At 43.7% G+C, this 15612-nt stretch overlaps 1 protein-coding gene across 3 annotated transcripts in view; it reads left to right on the forward strand.

The window, feature by feature from the left end:
* Nucleotides 1-11172, forward strand: part of PRDM11 (PR/SET domain 11) — a 48812-nt gene extending 37640 nt beyond the window's left edge. For all 3 annotated transcript variants that reach the window (XM_074230517.1, XM_074230519.1, XM_074230518.1), the window contains one exon: nt 1708-11172. In XM_074230517.1, coding sequence (XP_074086618.1) covers nt 1708-3872 — 2165 coding nt within the window. In that variant the 3' untranslated portion in view covers nt 3873-11172. The remainder of the gene's footprint in view (nt 1-1707) is intronic.
* Nucleotides 11173-15612: the final 4440 nt, after the last annotated feature.

A 15612-nucleotide genomic window follows, 5' to 3' on the forward strand; every position in this document is an offset into this window, starting at 1 on the left:
ATATGTATATTATTTATTATAATAATATACTTCTATAGTATTCCTTGTTATGATCATATATTGTTGGTCATTCTAATGATATAATTGTATATTATTTATTATAATTACAATTATATATTATTTATTATATGATTGTATAGAAATATTTATTATATTATAATACCATACCATACCATATCTTGTTATGATATGACATGATATGGTATGGTATGACATAGTATGGTATGATGTGGTATGATGTGGTGTGGTGTGGTGTGGTGTGGTATGGTATGATATGGTATTATATTATGTTAAAATAATTATTTTATTTAATCTTAGAGATTTACCAGTAGCAATGAGAGGTTTCAGGGGTTGCCATCAGAGGCAGCACTCCAGCACAGGTCTTCTGGTTCTAAAGCTAAATATACTGTTATCTCTTGTATATAAAATATTTAAAAATAAATACAAGTTCACCAGAAGGAAGGACGATGATGGGTTGGGGATGGGGAATTAGCTAAAATCTCATTGGTCTCTTATGTAATGACTGCCTCCAGGGCTGTTAGTATCAATTGGCTGTAGACATGGCAGGCAACAGTGACCAAGATCCCCAGAAGTTATTGCTCCATCTCATTCTCCAAATCTGTGTGGCATCCAGTTTGCCTTGCTGAATTACTCAGCTTAAGTTTACACACACACACACACACACACACACACACACACACACACACACACACCCCACAAAACATATCATTAAAAATTCTGTTATCTTAATGTCTCATTCTTTCTCTGAATCCTTCTTCAATGGCTCATCACACTAGAGAAGTGAGCCTGGATTTTCAAAGACTAGGACAGTCCATTTAGCTCCAACAAAGTCTTCCAAGCTGAGCCCAGAGACTTACACCATGTGCCTGTCCTCTGAGGATCAGCTGCTCACTCCATATAGGTTCATCTCCAAGTTGGCTTCCAGATGATAGGTTTCCTTCCTTGACAACATAATGGACAGAAGTGTTTTCCCTGAGGCAGGAAGGGCTTATAGTCTGCAAAAATTATAGTTTGTAATAATCAGGAACCTAGTGCTTTGAGATTTCTTACATCTTTTCTTTGCAGCAACTTGGAGAGATGAGTGGTTCACATCTTTATCGTCTTCATTTTATAGAATGAAATTAATGCCCAGAGAGGAGAAGGGACTTTATAAAAGTCTCACTATTTAGTAAGTGCTTTTAGTTGTCAGAGCCAGAATACTGGAAGATTCTTTGCATTTCAAGAGTATGCCCTGACTCTGAGTGAGGGGATACAGTGCAGGAGCATGCCAAGTGGCAAGAGCTAGCCAAGTTGGCATTTGAATGATTGACAGGAGTCACTAGTATTATTGGTAAAAACAGATCCCTTACTAATATGGAAATGATTTCATGACTTGACATGGATAATCAAGATTATGTTGTTTGCTTTCTCAATTGGTGGGGGGGAAAGGATGGGAGAGCATTTAAAACTCAAAATTTCCAAAGATGTATATTTACAAAAATTAAATTTGGGAAATACTTAACAAAATAAATTAAAATAATTTAATAAATAAATTTAATAAAAATTAGATCTTTTAAGAAGGGGATCCAAAAGTGAGGCATTTATTCATTTGATTTAGTACAAGACTTGGATAATAATGCATTAGCTTTGGAAGATCCCATGTCCTTTCCAACAGGACATAAACTTCCCTTTCCATTTCTCTTCCAGCCTCAGAGAGTGTGGTCTCTGTCCCGACCATGCTGGAGGACGATGACCAGGAGGTGGACTCGGCCGACGAGTCTGTCTCTAATGAGATGATCACCGCCACAGATGAACCTTCAAAGATGTCCTCTGCCACAGGACGCCGGATCCGGCGCTTCAAGCAGGAGTGGCTGAAAAAGTTCTGGTTCCTGCGGTACTCTCCCACGCTCAATGAGATGTGGTGCCATGTCTGTCGCCAGTACACCGTGCAGTCTTCGAGGACCTCGGCCTTCATCATTGGCTCCAAACAGTTCAAGATCCATACCATCAAGCTCCATAGCCAAAGCAACCTTCATAAGAAATGCCTGCAGCTCTATAAGCTCCGTATGCACCCTGAAAAGACAGAAGAAATGTGTCGGAACATGACCCTGCTATTCAATACGGCCTATCACTTGGCCCTGGAGGGCAGACCTTACTTTGATTTTCGGCCTTTGGCAGAATTGCTGAGGAAGTGTGAGCTCAAAGTGGTGGACCAGTACATGAATGAAGGGGACTGCCAAATTCTGATTCACCACATTGCCAGGGCTCTGAGGGAAGACCTGGTAGAGCGCATCCGTCAGTCACCCTTCCTTAGCATCATCCTGGATGGACAGAGTGATGATGTGTTGGCTGACACTGTGGCCGTCTATGTCCAATATACAAGTAGCGATGGACCCCCTGCTACAGAGTTCCTGTCCTTACAGGAGCTGGGGTTCTCAACCACAGATAGTTATCTCCAGGCTTTAGATAGGGCATTCTCTTCCTTGGGGATCAGGCTGCAGGATGAGAAACCAACCATTGGCTTGGGTGTGGATGGGGCCAACATCACAGCCAGCTTGAGGGCTAGCATGTTTATGACAATCAGGAAGACTTTGCCCTGGCTACTCTGCTTGCCCTTCATGGTGCACCGGCCCCATCTGGAAATCTTGGATGCTATCAGTGGAAAGGAGCTCCCTTGCCTGGAGGAGCTCGAGAATAACCTGAAGCAGCTGTTGAGCTTCTACCGCTATTCACCCCGCCTAATGTGTGAGCTTCGTTTAACGGCCTCTACCCTTTGCGAGGAGACAGAGTTTCTGGGAGATATCCGGGCCGTGAGGTGGATCATTGGAGAACAGAATGTACTTAATGCACTAATCAAGGACTACCTGGAAGTGGTTGCCCACCTCAAGGACATCAGCGGGCAAACACAACGGGCAGATGCATCTGCCATTGCTCTGGCCCTACTCCAGTTCCTCATGGACTACCAGTCAATAAAGCTGATTTACTTCTTACTAGACGTGATTGCTGTACTTTCCCGCCTGGCCTACATCTTCCAGGGAGAATACCTCCTTGTGTCCCAGGTGGACGACAAGATCGAGGAAGCCATCCAGGAGATCAGTCGGCTGGCCGACTCTCCCGGGGAGTACCTGCAAGAGTTCGAAGAGAATTTCCGAGAGAGCTTCAACGGTGTTGCTGTGAAGAACCTGCGGGTGGCTGAGGCCAAATTTCAGTCCATTCGGGAGAAGATCTGCCAAAAAACCCAGGTAATCTTGGCCCAGAGGTTTGACTCCCGTAGTCGGACCTTTGTGAAAGCCTGCCAGGTGTTTGACCTGGCAGCCTGGCCTAGGAGCACTGAGGAGCTCATGAGCTATGGCAAAGAGGACATGGTACAGATCTTTGACCATCTGGAAGCCATCCCATCGTTCTCCAGGGAGATCTGCCGAGAGGGGATGGACCCGAGGGGAAGCTTGTTGATGGAGTGGCGAGAACTCAAGGCCGACTACTACACCAAAAATGGTTTCAAAGACCTGATCAGTCACATATGCAAGTACAAACAGAGGTTTCCCCTATTGAATAAAATCATCCAGATCCTTAAGGTCCTTCCCACATCTACAGCCTGCTGTGAGAAAGGCCGAGTCGCCCTCCAGCGAGTCCGTAAAAACAATCGCTCCCGTTTGACCTTGGAACAGCTCAGTGACCTTTTGACAATTGCTGTAAATGGACCCCCCATTGCCAACTTTGATGCCAAGAGGGCACTGGATAGCTGGTTTGAGGAGAAGTCTGGCAATAGTTACACACTGTCTGCTGAAGTCCTCAGTAGGATGTCTGCCCTGGACCAGAAGCCAATGCTTCCAAGCGTGGACCATGGGTCAGAATTTTACTCAGATCTTTAGGAAGTCATTGCCTCAGATTTTACCAAGCTGTTGAATAATTTTTTTAAAGAAAAATATCTATACTCCTAAGCTTTGATATATTATATAAATATATTATATATATATATATATATATAAACCCACACTGAAAATTTTTTAAAAAATTTAAGGGGACATGCATCTGACTGAAGCTACTTGGAGTTTTCAGAATGAGATGATGTTGAACACTTTCCTCTTATCTACAAAACTTGGCAGCTGCAATATCCATGGCAATTCACTCTTAACTCATCATGACCCATGTGGTCAGTGGGGTTCCAGTCTAACAATCAACCAACAGTATAAGCTAAAATGACGGGTCTCTGTCAACCACCTCTCTGGTAGCTCACCTCATGTACGTTCTCATTTGGGTTTTCGGTGTTTTTTTGTTGTTGTTTGTTTTCTGGTTACTCTGGTTGGTCAGAGGAGTCGTTGTCTTTTTTGTCTTTATGTTTGTTTGGGGGGAAGGTGCTTTGCTCACTGGTTCTGGCCCAGTTAGAATTGAGTTTGTTGTTTCCGATGGCAATTTGCAAAATGGAGTGTTTTCTTCCTTCTCCTTCCATTTACTTCAGTTTGGGAATTCACTTCCTGATTTTATTTTTCTCATTGTCTTAGAAGCAAAAGTGTCAGTCAAATCATGGCACCTTTTTATCCATCCCGGCTCCACAGTTTCTGCTGATGGGAGGAGGAGGAAAGCCAATCCATTCATTTCCCCTTGCTCCTTCCCTGGTGTCCACCCAGGGACCCTTCAGTACGTGGTCTACCAGTGGCAATAGATGATAGGGTTTGAAGCAGGTGGAAGAGAGAGTGGACTATTTACATTTCTCTTGTGATGTCATAGGGGATAAGACAGTAATACTTTCAGTTTCGGGGCCCTTGGGAACAGTCAATGAGCCTCCAAATCCAGACCCAAAATAAGGCAGAGATTGGAGGCTGAAAATAAGAAAATGGCAACAACAAAACAGATATTCTAATTATTTATATTCTGTAGGCATAAGATTGTTGTGTTGGGGGGTGGGATGGTGGCGTTACTATTATTTTGTAATGGAGTCACAGAATACCTGCTCTTATTTAATAGCGGGTGCTATCAATGCAAGGTGAGTCCTGGGTTAGTCATAATGGAGACTTCCCAGAGGTTCACTGCTTCTCTTGTGACCAAGGTTTTATCACACAGTCCACAAGCTTGCGGGAAGCTGGATGCTTTGTCTATCCCTGTGAAGTCTTTCTTCTTTAGAGGGTAAAAATGTCCTAAAGAGAATGAAAAAAGTAAAAAGTGGGGCAGGCCTCTCAGTGAATTAGCCTACACACAGCCACACTTAGATGGTTGCACACACAGTCACACAGATGCACTTTCACATACACAAACATGCACATCATCATAGATATGCTTATATGCTTGGACATGGGTCCGAGTAAAGCCTACCTGAAGGCATTACAAATGAATAATCTCTCTCTCTCTCTCTCTCTCTCTCTCTCTCTCTCTCTCTCTCACACACACACACACACACACACACACACACACACACACACACAGATACTGACAAATGAAACTTTCATAAGCTTTAGAAATAGCCACTTACCTGCCCTCTGAGACAAATACCAATTTAGACCAAGGAAGTCTAAATTAGGGCTATTTTCATTCATTTACTACCACTGGACCTCCTAAGGGAGTCAGAAAGAATCATGTGGGCTGATAAACTTTTGTACTTATTTATAAGGATGACATATATATATGTATGTATGTATGTATATATATGTCTATATATACACATGTATTTAAATCAAAATCCAATTCCCTCTCATATGGATGTAAGTCCATTTTGTTGGACGGGGGTGGGGACCGTTCACATTTCACACACCTCATCATAGGCAGCGGCATGGGTCAGATGGGGAATGGCGCGGTCGGGTCACCAGCATCCTCAGCCTGGTTTGTTGAGAAACACCAGGGCTGAGAAGGGGTCCTCTCTCACTTTCTCCTATCTCAGAGGACCTGGTCTCTCACCAGAAGCTGACCATCTAGAACCCTTGGTGTAGATGTCATCAACACTGAACCTTTCACATTCTCCCTTCCCTGTTCTTTCACTCTATCCTGTTCCACCCCCATCCCTCATCCCCCTTGGTCTTGGTGCTAAGAGAACTCTAGAACCATTGCTGCTAGTCGATAGCTTTTCATTATATAAATATATTATATATATTATATATATTATTTTTGGAACTTTTTTGTTTGTTTGTTTTCAACAGTGATGTAGCATGTTGTCAAAATCCAGTCTTTCCCACTTACTTGCTCCACTGCCGGGCCTCATAAGCTGCCTTCCACAATGACACAAAGCAACCCAACCTGAATCTCACTCACCCACTATTCTCTACACTTGTACCCTCCCCTACCCTAACCTAGGAGGGAGGTAGGCAGGACCATATCTAAGGATTCAAGCACTCCCTGCCTTACCCCCAAAGAGTAGGCCCACTTGCCTTGGCTTCACACTGATCCCTAACTCCCCTGCATTCATCAGGTAGGTATGGTGATGGGAAGGCAGTAGTGATGTCACTAAAAGAGCACTAAATTTAGAGTGAGAAGACCAGAGTTCTAATCCTGGTCTTCCACTTACTTCCTTTGTGACCTTGGGCAAGTCACTCCTTGCTGGTCTCCTTCTCTGTACAAGAGATTCCAAGAGTCTGAAGTCCCTTCCAGCTCTGAATCTTCAACTAGTTTGGGTACTTCCTGGAAAGCATTAGACTGAACCCCTCCTTTTCCCCTTTTCTTCCCCACCTGGACCACACTCAAACCCACAAACATATCTGTAGGATTTCTATTGAGGTAGCTTGGCAAGGCTGGACAAGACAGGGAGAAATATGTGAGGGCTGGGGTGGACTTAAAGATTAGTGCCAAGATATCCCCAAAGTCATCTGCCCCATGCACCTTTTCCTAGCCTGCCCTACAGGGATGGGCATCCTTTGATTCATCTGTAAAGGTAAAATGGGGGAGGCCTCAGGCTTTAAACCCATTGGGGTTAGCCCTAGGTTCTGGTCCTAGAAGGTTAGACACAGATATGACCGTAGGTCTCTGGTCAGCATTCCGTCCTAAATCCTCCTTCAGTGGCCTTCCAGTCTCCAGAAAAGTCCACTAGCAAGGGACCGTAGTCTCTCCCGTCTTATGCTATAAGGTTGGGTTGACTCCTGTGGTCTCAGCCAGCTTGGATGGAGTAGAATGTGTGGGAAGGACTGAAGAAGCAGGAGCTTCTGGCTGTCCCATGTAAAACTTCCAGGGAAACATGAGCCCTTTAGCAGATTACCACCCAGGTAGAAGGCCTGGTAATCTTGCCTCATTGTGTTAGGCCTTCTGTCATGTGCCATTTAGTTCCAAGGGATCAGATCCTCCTCCACAACAGATCTAACCTGTGAATCCTTATGTCCCCATGCTCCTAAACTACTCCTTCCCCTTCAGCCTTCTTGAAAGGGGTCTTTTGGTAGACGGCACTCTCAGGTGAACTGTCCAGGATAGTCTATTTCTCATTCCCTTAAGTTGATCCTCAGACCTCCCCTTTGAGTCACCACTGACAGTCTCCTTTTCTTGGGGCCCCAGGACTCTCTGTTACAGTCCCAGTTGGGAACTGTGGGCTTGGCATTGATCAGGAATGATCTCTCTCCCTCTGAGATCCTGACCATGGACTGTCTGAGGAAAATTTAGTCTCTTGTGCAAGGGCAAGGTAAGGTTTCATTTGGTTTCATTTGTAAACAGGTCAAATGGGTACAATAGAATCAAGAAAAGGAGAGAAGGGTCCCTGACTAACATTGTGTGCTTTTAAACTGGGGGGGTCCATTTTTGCCCTTGCATTTCTCATGAGAGAACAATCTGGTGTGGTCTTCAAGATAAATCCTTGAGAGGTGATGTCTCTGAATGACCCTCTAATCTCTTATAAGACTCAGGTCATTGCAGAATAGTCAGTTCCCAGTTTCTGGAAAAGTACACAATGTCTTTTAACAACCCACTGCTGTTCTAGGTTGGGTTGTTCATAACAGCTCTTCCACTTGTACAAGACTAGAGAGTTTCAAGGTGGAAAGACCTGTGATGTTGGGAAAATCATGTCACCACTTCTCTGGGCCTCTTCTTCGTCTGAAAAATGCTGAAACTGAACTAGATGATCTCTGAAGATGGAATTCTCTGTGTTCTCAGGTCTCTTCTAACTCTGACATTCTGTATTTCCAAAGCCTTGTTCAACTTGACTTCTAGATCCTAAGGCCTCTTCCTGCTCTAATATAATGTAATTCATCTAAGGTCCAGACTAGCTCTAGCATTCTAGATTCTAAGGTCACTTTCAGTTTTAACAGTCTATTTTCTAAGACTCTTTCCAACTCAGATAGTCTATTTTCTAGGTTCTAAGGTCCGTCATGTTTCATACAGCATGTTCTAAAGTTCCTTTTAGTTTTAATGTTCTAAGATCCCTTCTACCTCAAACATTCTATGTTCTAAAGTTCCTTCCAGTTCAGAGATTCTATTTTCCAGGGTCAAAGGTCCATTATAGCTCAGTCTATGTTCTAAAATTCCTTTTAATTCTAATGTTTCTAAAATCCCTTCTACCTCAGAGATTCTATATTCTAAGGTACTTTCCAGTTCAGACATTCTGTTTTCTAGGTTCTAAGGTCCATTATAGCTCAATCTATGTTCTAAAGTCTCTTCACTTTAATGTTCTATGTTTTAAAATTACTTCTACCTCCGAATTCTGAGTTCTAAGTTCTCTTTCAATTCTGATATTTTGGTTCTGAAGAACCATCACATTCTATTATTTTATGTTCTATTTTCTGAGTGAGATCCTTTCCAGTACTGACATTCTGAGTACTCTATTCATGCATTTCATAATATGTATTGTAGGCTATCTTGTTGTCATATTAAATCTTTTCATGCCAAGATAGAGTTCTAATAACCTCTACATGTTCTAAGGTGCTTCCAAAATCTATGTTCTGGGCTTTCTTCCAACTTTGACATTCCTTGTTTTATATCTTGAAGTTTTCTCATTCTGTGTTCCACTATCTAAGGTCCTTTCTCATCTCTCCCATCCTTATACTCTCATTCTCATTTAGGTATGGGGCCCTCCCTGTTCTGTTGTCTCTATGGTGTTGAGAAGGAGCACCATTCTGCTAATGCAATTCAGGGTTGTGCGTCTATGACTTGGAGTCCTGCCATGTGTTTCCATGTCACATTTCACCAGTGTCCTGACCTAGCAGTTGATGCTAATTTCTTTGTTCTCTGGAAAGGGATTTTTTTATTTCAATTTTGTTGTGTGTTTGTGTGTGTTGTTTCAAAAATGTACCAAGAAGAAGGACATAGGGATGAGTAGAGCAAAGGGTGTGATGGAGGAGTTGAAGGCACTTGGGTTTGCTTCTATGGTAAAGGCTGACGAGGGAGAGTAAGGATGTCTCCTATCCTTCCCCTTGTAACCTGAGAGAGGCCAAGCTCCTTCTAAATGGGAGAAGATGTCAGAAAGGCATCTAATGATGTTCCTTTGTCCTGAGAAGCGATGTTAAGAGCCAGGGGCAACTCCAGTTGCAAACCCTGGTTACCTTCCTTTCTTGTTTTCTTTTCTATTCCCTACCTTCTTAGTCCTTCAGTTTCCTCCTTGGCGCCATCTTGTCTCTTCATGTTCTTCTCTAAGAGGAAGCATTCTATATCCAACCTCCAGCTTTTGGACTAGGAACATCCAATTCCCCCCCCTTCTTTTGGCAGTAGTGGGGCACACACCATCTGGTCCAGTGTTTAGCAGGTTTCTGACTTGTGATTCTGCATTAGAATACTTTCTCTTCAGATTGGAAAAAAAGTCTTGATTTTTTTCCTCTAAGCACTTAGCCTAAGTTACCAAACCTGAGTCTCCCCTCACCATTTCTACTGAGCCTACTCACCCAGTATTTTGGACAGGAGGCTCAGGAACCCTGTCTGATATAACCATCCTGACCTAACCAGAATGCTCTGGGCTGAGGTCAGTCTATCTTAGAGAAGAAAAGGGCCCTTTCTGGACCCATGAAATCCACCTACCCCTGTTCCACATTCCATCCTCCCAGAGGCTGCTCTGGAGCTTTTAGCCTTCCAGAATTCTCAGACTGGAAAAATTTGTCAGTAAGATCATCCAGACCTCCCCTACTTCAGAATATTGGCCAGTATGCTTTCCATGGGTAGAGAATGGGGTGTACAGTTCATCTTTGCATGTTAGCCTAAAGAAAGGTATTTTCTTGGGGTAGGAAAAAATGGTACGTGCCTCCTTTTATAGAGCCTCCCCTCATAAATCTTTAAAATGGTATCACCCCCCCCCCAAGACCTATGCAATTCCAGTCTCCCTTGGAGACGCATAGAGTGTATTCATGGATGCAGGGGTTATATCAGTGTCTAATTTAGGTGCATACATACATATATAGAGAGAGTATATATGGACATATGCAGTATGTATACGTGCAGAGGAACAGATTAAATGGTCTATATATCTAGAAATAATATCCTATATATTTATACATTTCTATCTTTTGATTAGATATAAAAATAGTCTATTGAGAGCTGAGGCAGCCCCATGGAATGCCTATCTCTGAGGGGCAGAAGAAGATTCTCCTCATGGAGAATCCAAGAGATGTTCTTATTCTTTGCTAGGACATTGGGACAGTCAACATTGGAAGTCGGGGGAAGCAGCTTGCTCTCTTGTTCCCAAGAACCTCATCTCCACCCCCAGCCATTGGGACCAGTGTCCTTTGTCTTAGATGGGGAGATGGTGTCTTCCATGAGGTGAGCAGTAGCTTCTGCCCTCATCACCCCAGGCCAGGGATTTAAGGGGCAATTGGAATGTGGCCAAGAATTTTCAGAGTGGCTGCTACTCAGCAGTGTCTGGTACCTGAGTGACACAGCAAGGTAGAAAGTGGGACCAACACTATAGTTGGTCCAGCAAGCAGAAAAGCCTAAAACTCATGGAGCTATCACTAGCCAAGGTATCTGAGTCCTCTGGTCCTGACCCTTGAAGCCCAGCAACCCAGGTCTGTCTCTCCATTAATTCACCAGTGCTCTTGCAGGTGAAGATGAGAAGTAGATGACAATAAAGAGATCAGAGTGGGCACCCGCTGCTAGAATGGGGTCAACACACACACACACACACACACACACACACACACACACACTAATTACTCAAGTTCAGAACCAAGGGCTTCAGCCCAATCAACTTTGCACAACCTGGCTTCAGCTCAGGACAGCACTTTTTCCCCCATCCTCTTCCTCTTCTTCCTCTCAAGAGGTTCATCCCCCCCACCCCCCACCCCCCACCCCCCACCCCAGGCAGGTTTATTTAGTCCTTTTATACTGTTCTGATTCTGTGATTCAAGGGCCAGTGCCTGAGGTCCCACCAGTAGGACCTCCTTCTTCTGTCCTTCCCTGGCTCCCGGGAAGGTGTCTGGGGCAGCAATAGCCCTGGAAATAGAGCAGCTTGGATGTACCATCTTATATTTACCATAGGTGGAGGGCTTATCTAGCCCTGATGGGAATCAGCTGCACATGCAGCTGAATAGTTTTCTTTCCACAGGAGGTAGGGAGAGGTGGAGGAGGAAGGGATCAGAAGAGGTCTGGTGGTTAACCTCAGAACTGAGCAGCTGGATGGCCCCTTGGCCAAGTCCACTCTCCAGCTCTCAAACTGGGTCACCTCCTAAAATCTCTGAGCCAGGTCCTCTGTTCCAACCCCATTTCCCAATTCATTTTAAAGATGAAGAAACTAAGGCTCAGAGAGATGAAGCAGCCTCCTCTGCCCCTGACCATATCCTCACCTCCCCACCACTCTACCGATGTACCTCATCTTCCAATAGATCCCCATTTCTACTGCAATCCAGGGTCCTGGGATCTTGCCTCTGGTGTGCCAACCTCCCAGCTCTACCAGTCCCCACCACCCAGTCCATCATGGTCTCTTCTGGGCTACAACTGCCAAACAGGCTTCAAAAAGCCCCTTGCTGCCCAGCTTGAGATATGTACAGTCCTGGCTTGATCTCTGCCTCTCCCTCCATAGAAATGCAATCAAGTGGGCTGTCTGGAAATGGGGCATCCCCTGGGTAGGTAGGGATCCCTTATGCACTGTACCTCAGCTCCTCGGGGCATGGAGGCAATCCTAGACCCTCCGTGAGAGAAGACAGGGAGACCCTAGAGGGACAATGTTGAAAAAAAAAAAGTGAAGGCACAGATTTTCCCACTTGCATCCCCTCTCTCCAGATCTTCACTTTTGTCTCTTTGGGAAAACCAAGAGATTGGTTTGGGGGCTTTTCCCACCCTGTTCTCTCCCCTCCTCCCTCTCTCTCGCTCCCTTTGCTGCTGAACAGTTCATTTCAATCACCAAGAAAAGCTAAAATAAAAAGGGGGGTAAGGGGGAATATCTAGAAATCTATTATTACATATGTATTAATATGTTAATATCACCTTTCTGAAAGAAAAAACCTCTCAATGTTATTATTTGACAGACTCTGCTTTATAGTACCTGTGTGAGGGGCCCTAGAACACTGGATACAAATAGAGCTATGTTGGTATATTATAGTATGTACACGGAGGCTTTCCTTTTGTCATATTATCCTTGTAATGTAAGATGATTGTTAATAAAATCATTTAAATCTATTTGCTGGTCTCAAATCCTTGCCTTTATCCCACCCATATCTCCCAATCCCAGCCCTGTTGTTCTTCATTATTTGTTAGAACTAGTAACAATACACATTTATTTACTAATGAACATAGTGGGGCACAGAGCTAGGATAATCATCATACACAAATAGATAAGGAGAAAGATTTCAGAGATGCTGAAAAAAGAAAAGTAATAAACATCTGCCAAATTGTTCTCTAAGGTCCTGTACTTGCTGGGGGTTTTTTCCCCTTAGAATGTAAGCTCCATATGGGCAGGGACTGTTTTTGCCTTTTTTATTTCTCCAATACATGACCCAGTACCTTATAAAGTCAACTTGTAATAAATGATTTTTGAGTGATGATGATATAATATGTATGTAACTCAGGTTCAGATCCTGTCTCTGACAGCTGTGTGACTGCATGACAGCTGTGGGCAACTCTGACTATAAATTACCAAGCAGATTAAAGACTGCACTGAGAAAAGGAGGCTTCCTCATCATAGAGATAACTATTTCCATGAAAGTACAGGTCTAGACCAAAATAGTGGTAATGATCACAATAATCTGATAGAATATGGGGAGACCTCCATCTTCATGTCACCAAATCTCAAATTTTCTCTCCAAGCAGGGAAGCTGGCAGCTGCCAGGGACCAGAGGAGAGGAACTACTGGGTATTAATTCCATGATAAAATTCAAGCCAAATTTGGGAGAATTATATGCAGAGATAGCAGTCACAGTCACTGTGTTTGGGGATGGCAGATATCTTAGAACCCAAAGCATAAAATGGCAGAACCTTAGAGCACAGGACAACACAATTTAGAGCATAGGATATCAGGGAGGTCCTTCAAACAAGGAACATGAGACCATACATTTAGAGGTGGAAGGAACTTTAGAGATCATCTGGTCTAACACTCCCTCATTTTTGGGTGATGTGACTTCTCAAATGGCTAGACTGGGATTTAAACCTGGGGCTGCTCACCAGAAGCCCTTCTGTTCCACCAGCTTGCACCTTTTTATATAGTTGAAAGGTCCCTTAGAACACAGAGCATAGAATGTTAGAGTTGTAAACGTTATTAGAACTTAGAATGTTAGAAGTGGAAGAAACCTTAGAGATCACCTTGACCAATTCCCTCATTTTACGGTGAAGAAATTGCCTTTCAGGAGTGTCAAGTGACTTGCTCAGGGTCCTACAGCTAATAAGTGTATGAGTTGTGATTCAAACCCAAGTCTCCTGTCTTGGAGATACCAAGTCCAGTCACTCTTCCTCCACTTGATTATAGCTGCTTACATTTCTTTGGAGTGAAGCAGAAGAGCGATTTGCTGTTCCTCACTACTAGTACGTTTCTCTTGCAGCTCCTGATGATGATACCCAGGACAGAAACCTTCACTGGTTTTGTGTCATGATGGCTCCTCTAGCAAAATGGAAGCCATTAGGCATCATTTCATGAAACTGAGGTCCATCAGCCCATATGTCAGACTTGAGATTACATAATCAGCATGCTTTAGTTGATGCTTTTAACCAAATCCATTTTAACCACCTACTTTCCAGAAGCACATTGGGGCTATGAAATGCTTCCCCCCAATCCTCCTCCCATGAACTAAATTTGCTTTGAAATCACCATAACCCTTGGCAATTGAAGGAGAGGGTGGAGAGTCATTTCTCCCCTTGATGACCAGGTCCTTCCTTGTCTACCCCCTGGATCAGTTTTTTCTAACAGTAATGGGGCCATTGTGGGGCAGAATCTCTATCATTGTCCTTTTGACAATGAGCTTTCCCAAAAAGAGGCTGAGGTCATAAGAAGGAAAGACACAATGACCTACATGAAGTGTCTGAAAGACGGTTAGAGAGTTAGCAGAACCCAAGGGCCTATCTTGCCCTCCAGTATGAGATTTCTCCATTGGGAAACAGGCTGACCCTAAGCCGGTTTCCATGGCAGCATGTACCTTTCAAATCCTAGGACTCACTCTATTCATCTCACAGGTAGGTGTCTCCTCCATTTGACTAGAGGGACCTACTAAGGCAAAAGCTCATGCCAAAGGGCCATCTGGGCTGACTCACCTTCACAGGGTGAAGGGAGAGAGAATAGGAGCAGTGATCCAGTACTCCCATCAGGAAAATGACTGGAACTCTGGAATTACTACCTACCATATCCTGTACCTCTCTCCTTGCCAGGTGTCTGCCCTGGGAGGAAGATGAGAGCTGATGATTTGCCTATCCCACCTGTGGGGTGGACTGTTTCCAACTGGCTCTATAGATCAAAAAAGTGTTTTGATGGAAAATACCACTTGGGCACTTAAACAAATGAGAAATGGTTTATCCAGGACCTCAAATGACATGGCTAGGGGTAGAATGCCAAGACTTGGAAGGGTCCCAGAGAACTAAATGTTTGAACTGACAGAGACATTAGAGCATTGAATGTCATAGCTAAAAGCTGCATTCCAACTTAAATATGATATTCAAACCAAAAAGGACATCAGAGCATAGCATATTAAAGCTCAAAGAGGCATTAGAACTTGAAACATAGAAAAATATCAGCTCTGGAAGGAACCTGGAAAAAATGTCAGGGTTAGAAGGGACCTTACATCATATAACAAGGAAAATCTGAGCTGGAAGAGAGATTGAAACATCGGATGAGGAATATCTGAATAAGATAGACCCTTAGAATTTAGAATGACCAATTTGGAAGAGGACTAAAAAAGGAGAAAGAAATGCTAGAGCTGGAAAGAATATTTTTACAAAAAAAAATACAGTGTCTGAGTTGGAAAGATTTTCATAACAGAACATTGAATGAAAGAATCTGAAGGGATGTTGGAATTCATTCAATCCAAACTGGATGACTTTAGGGACATCTAAAGGGTAATACCTTAAACATGTGTAAAATGTGGAGGCTAGGAGGGCAGGAAGTGTCTGAGCTAAGGTATTCTAAGAGAGGGCAAGTTTTCAACGTGTAGGTTTAGACAATTGCCACCAGCAAAGTCCTCCTTGAATTCCCCAATGTGGAGAGAAGTTCCCCCCCAGTCTTAGAAATCTGTGCCATCAAAGATAAGGCTCTCCTTGATCAACCTGAAAGTACTGGAGGTGGGGCACCTTCATAGTGTCTCTGTTGGC

This window comes from Macrotis lagotis, chromosome 3, assembly GCF_037893015.1.
Source record: "Macrotis lagotis isolate mMagLag1 chromosome 3, bilby.v1.9.chrom.fasta, whole genome shotgun sequence".
Taxonomy (NCBI): Eukaryota; Metazoa; Chordata; class Mammalia; order Peramelemorphia; family Peramelidae; genus Macrotis; species Macrotis lagotis.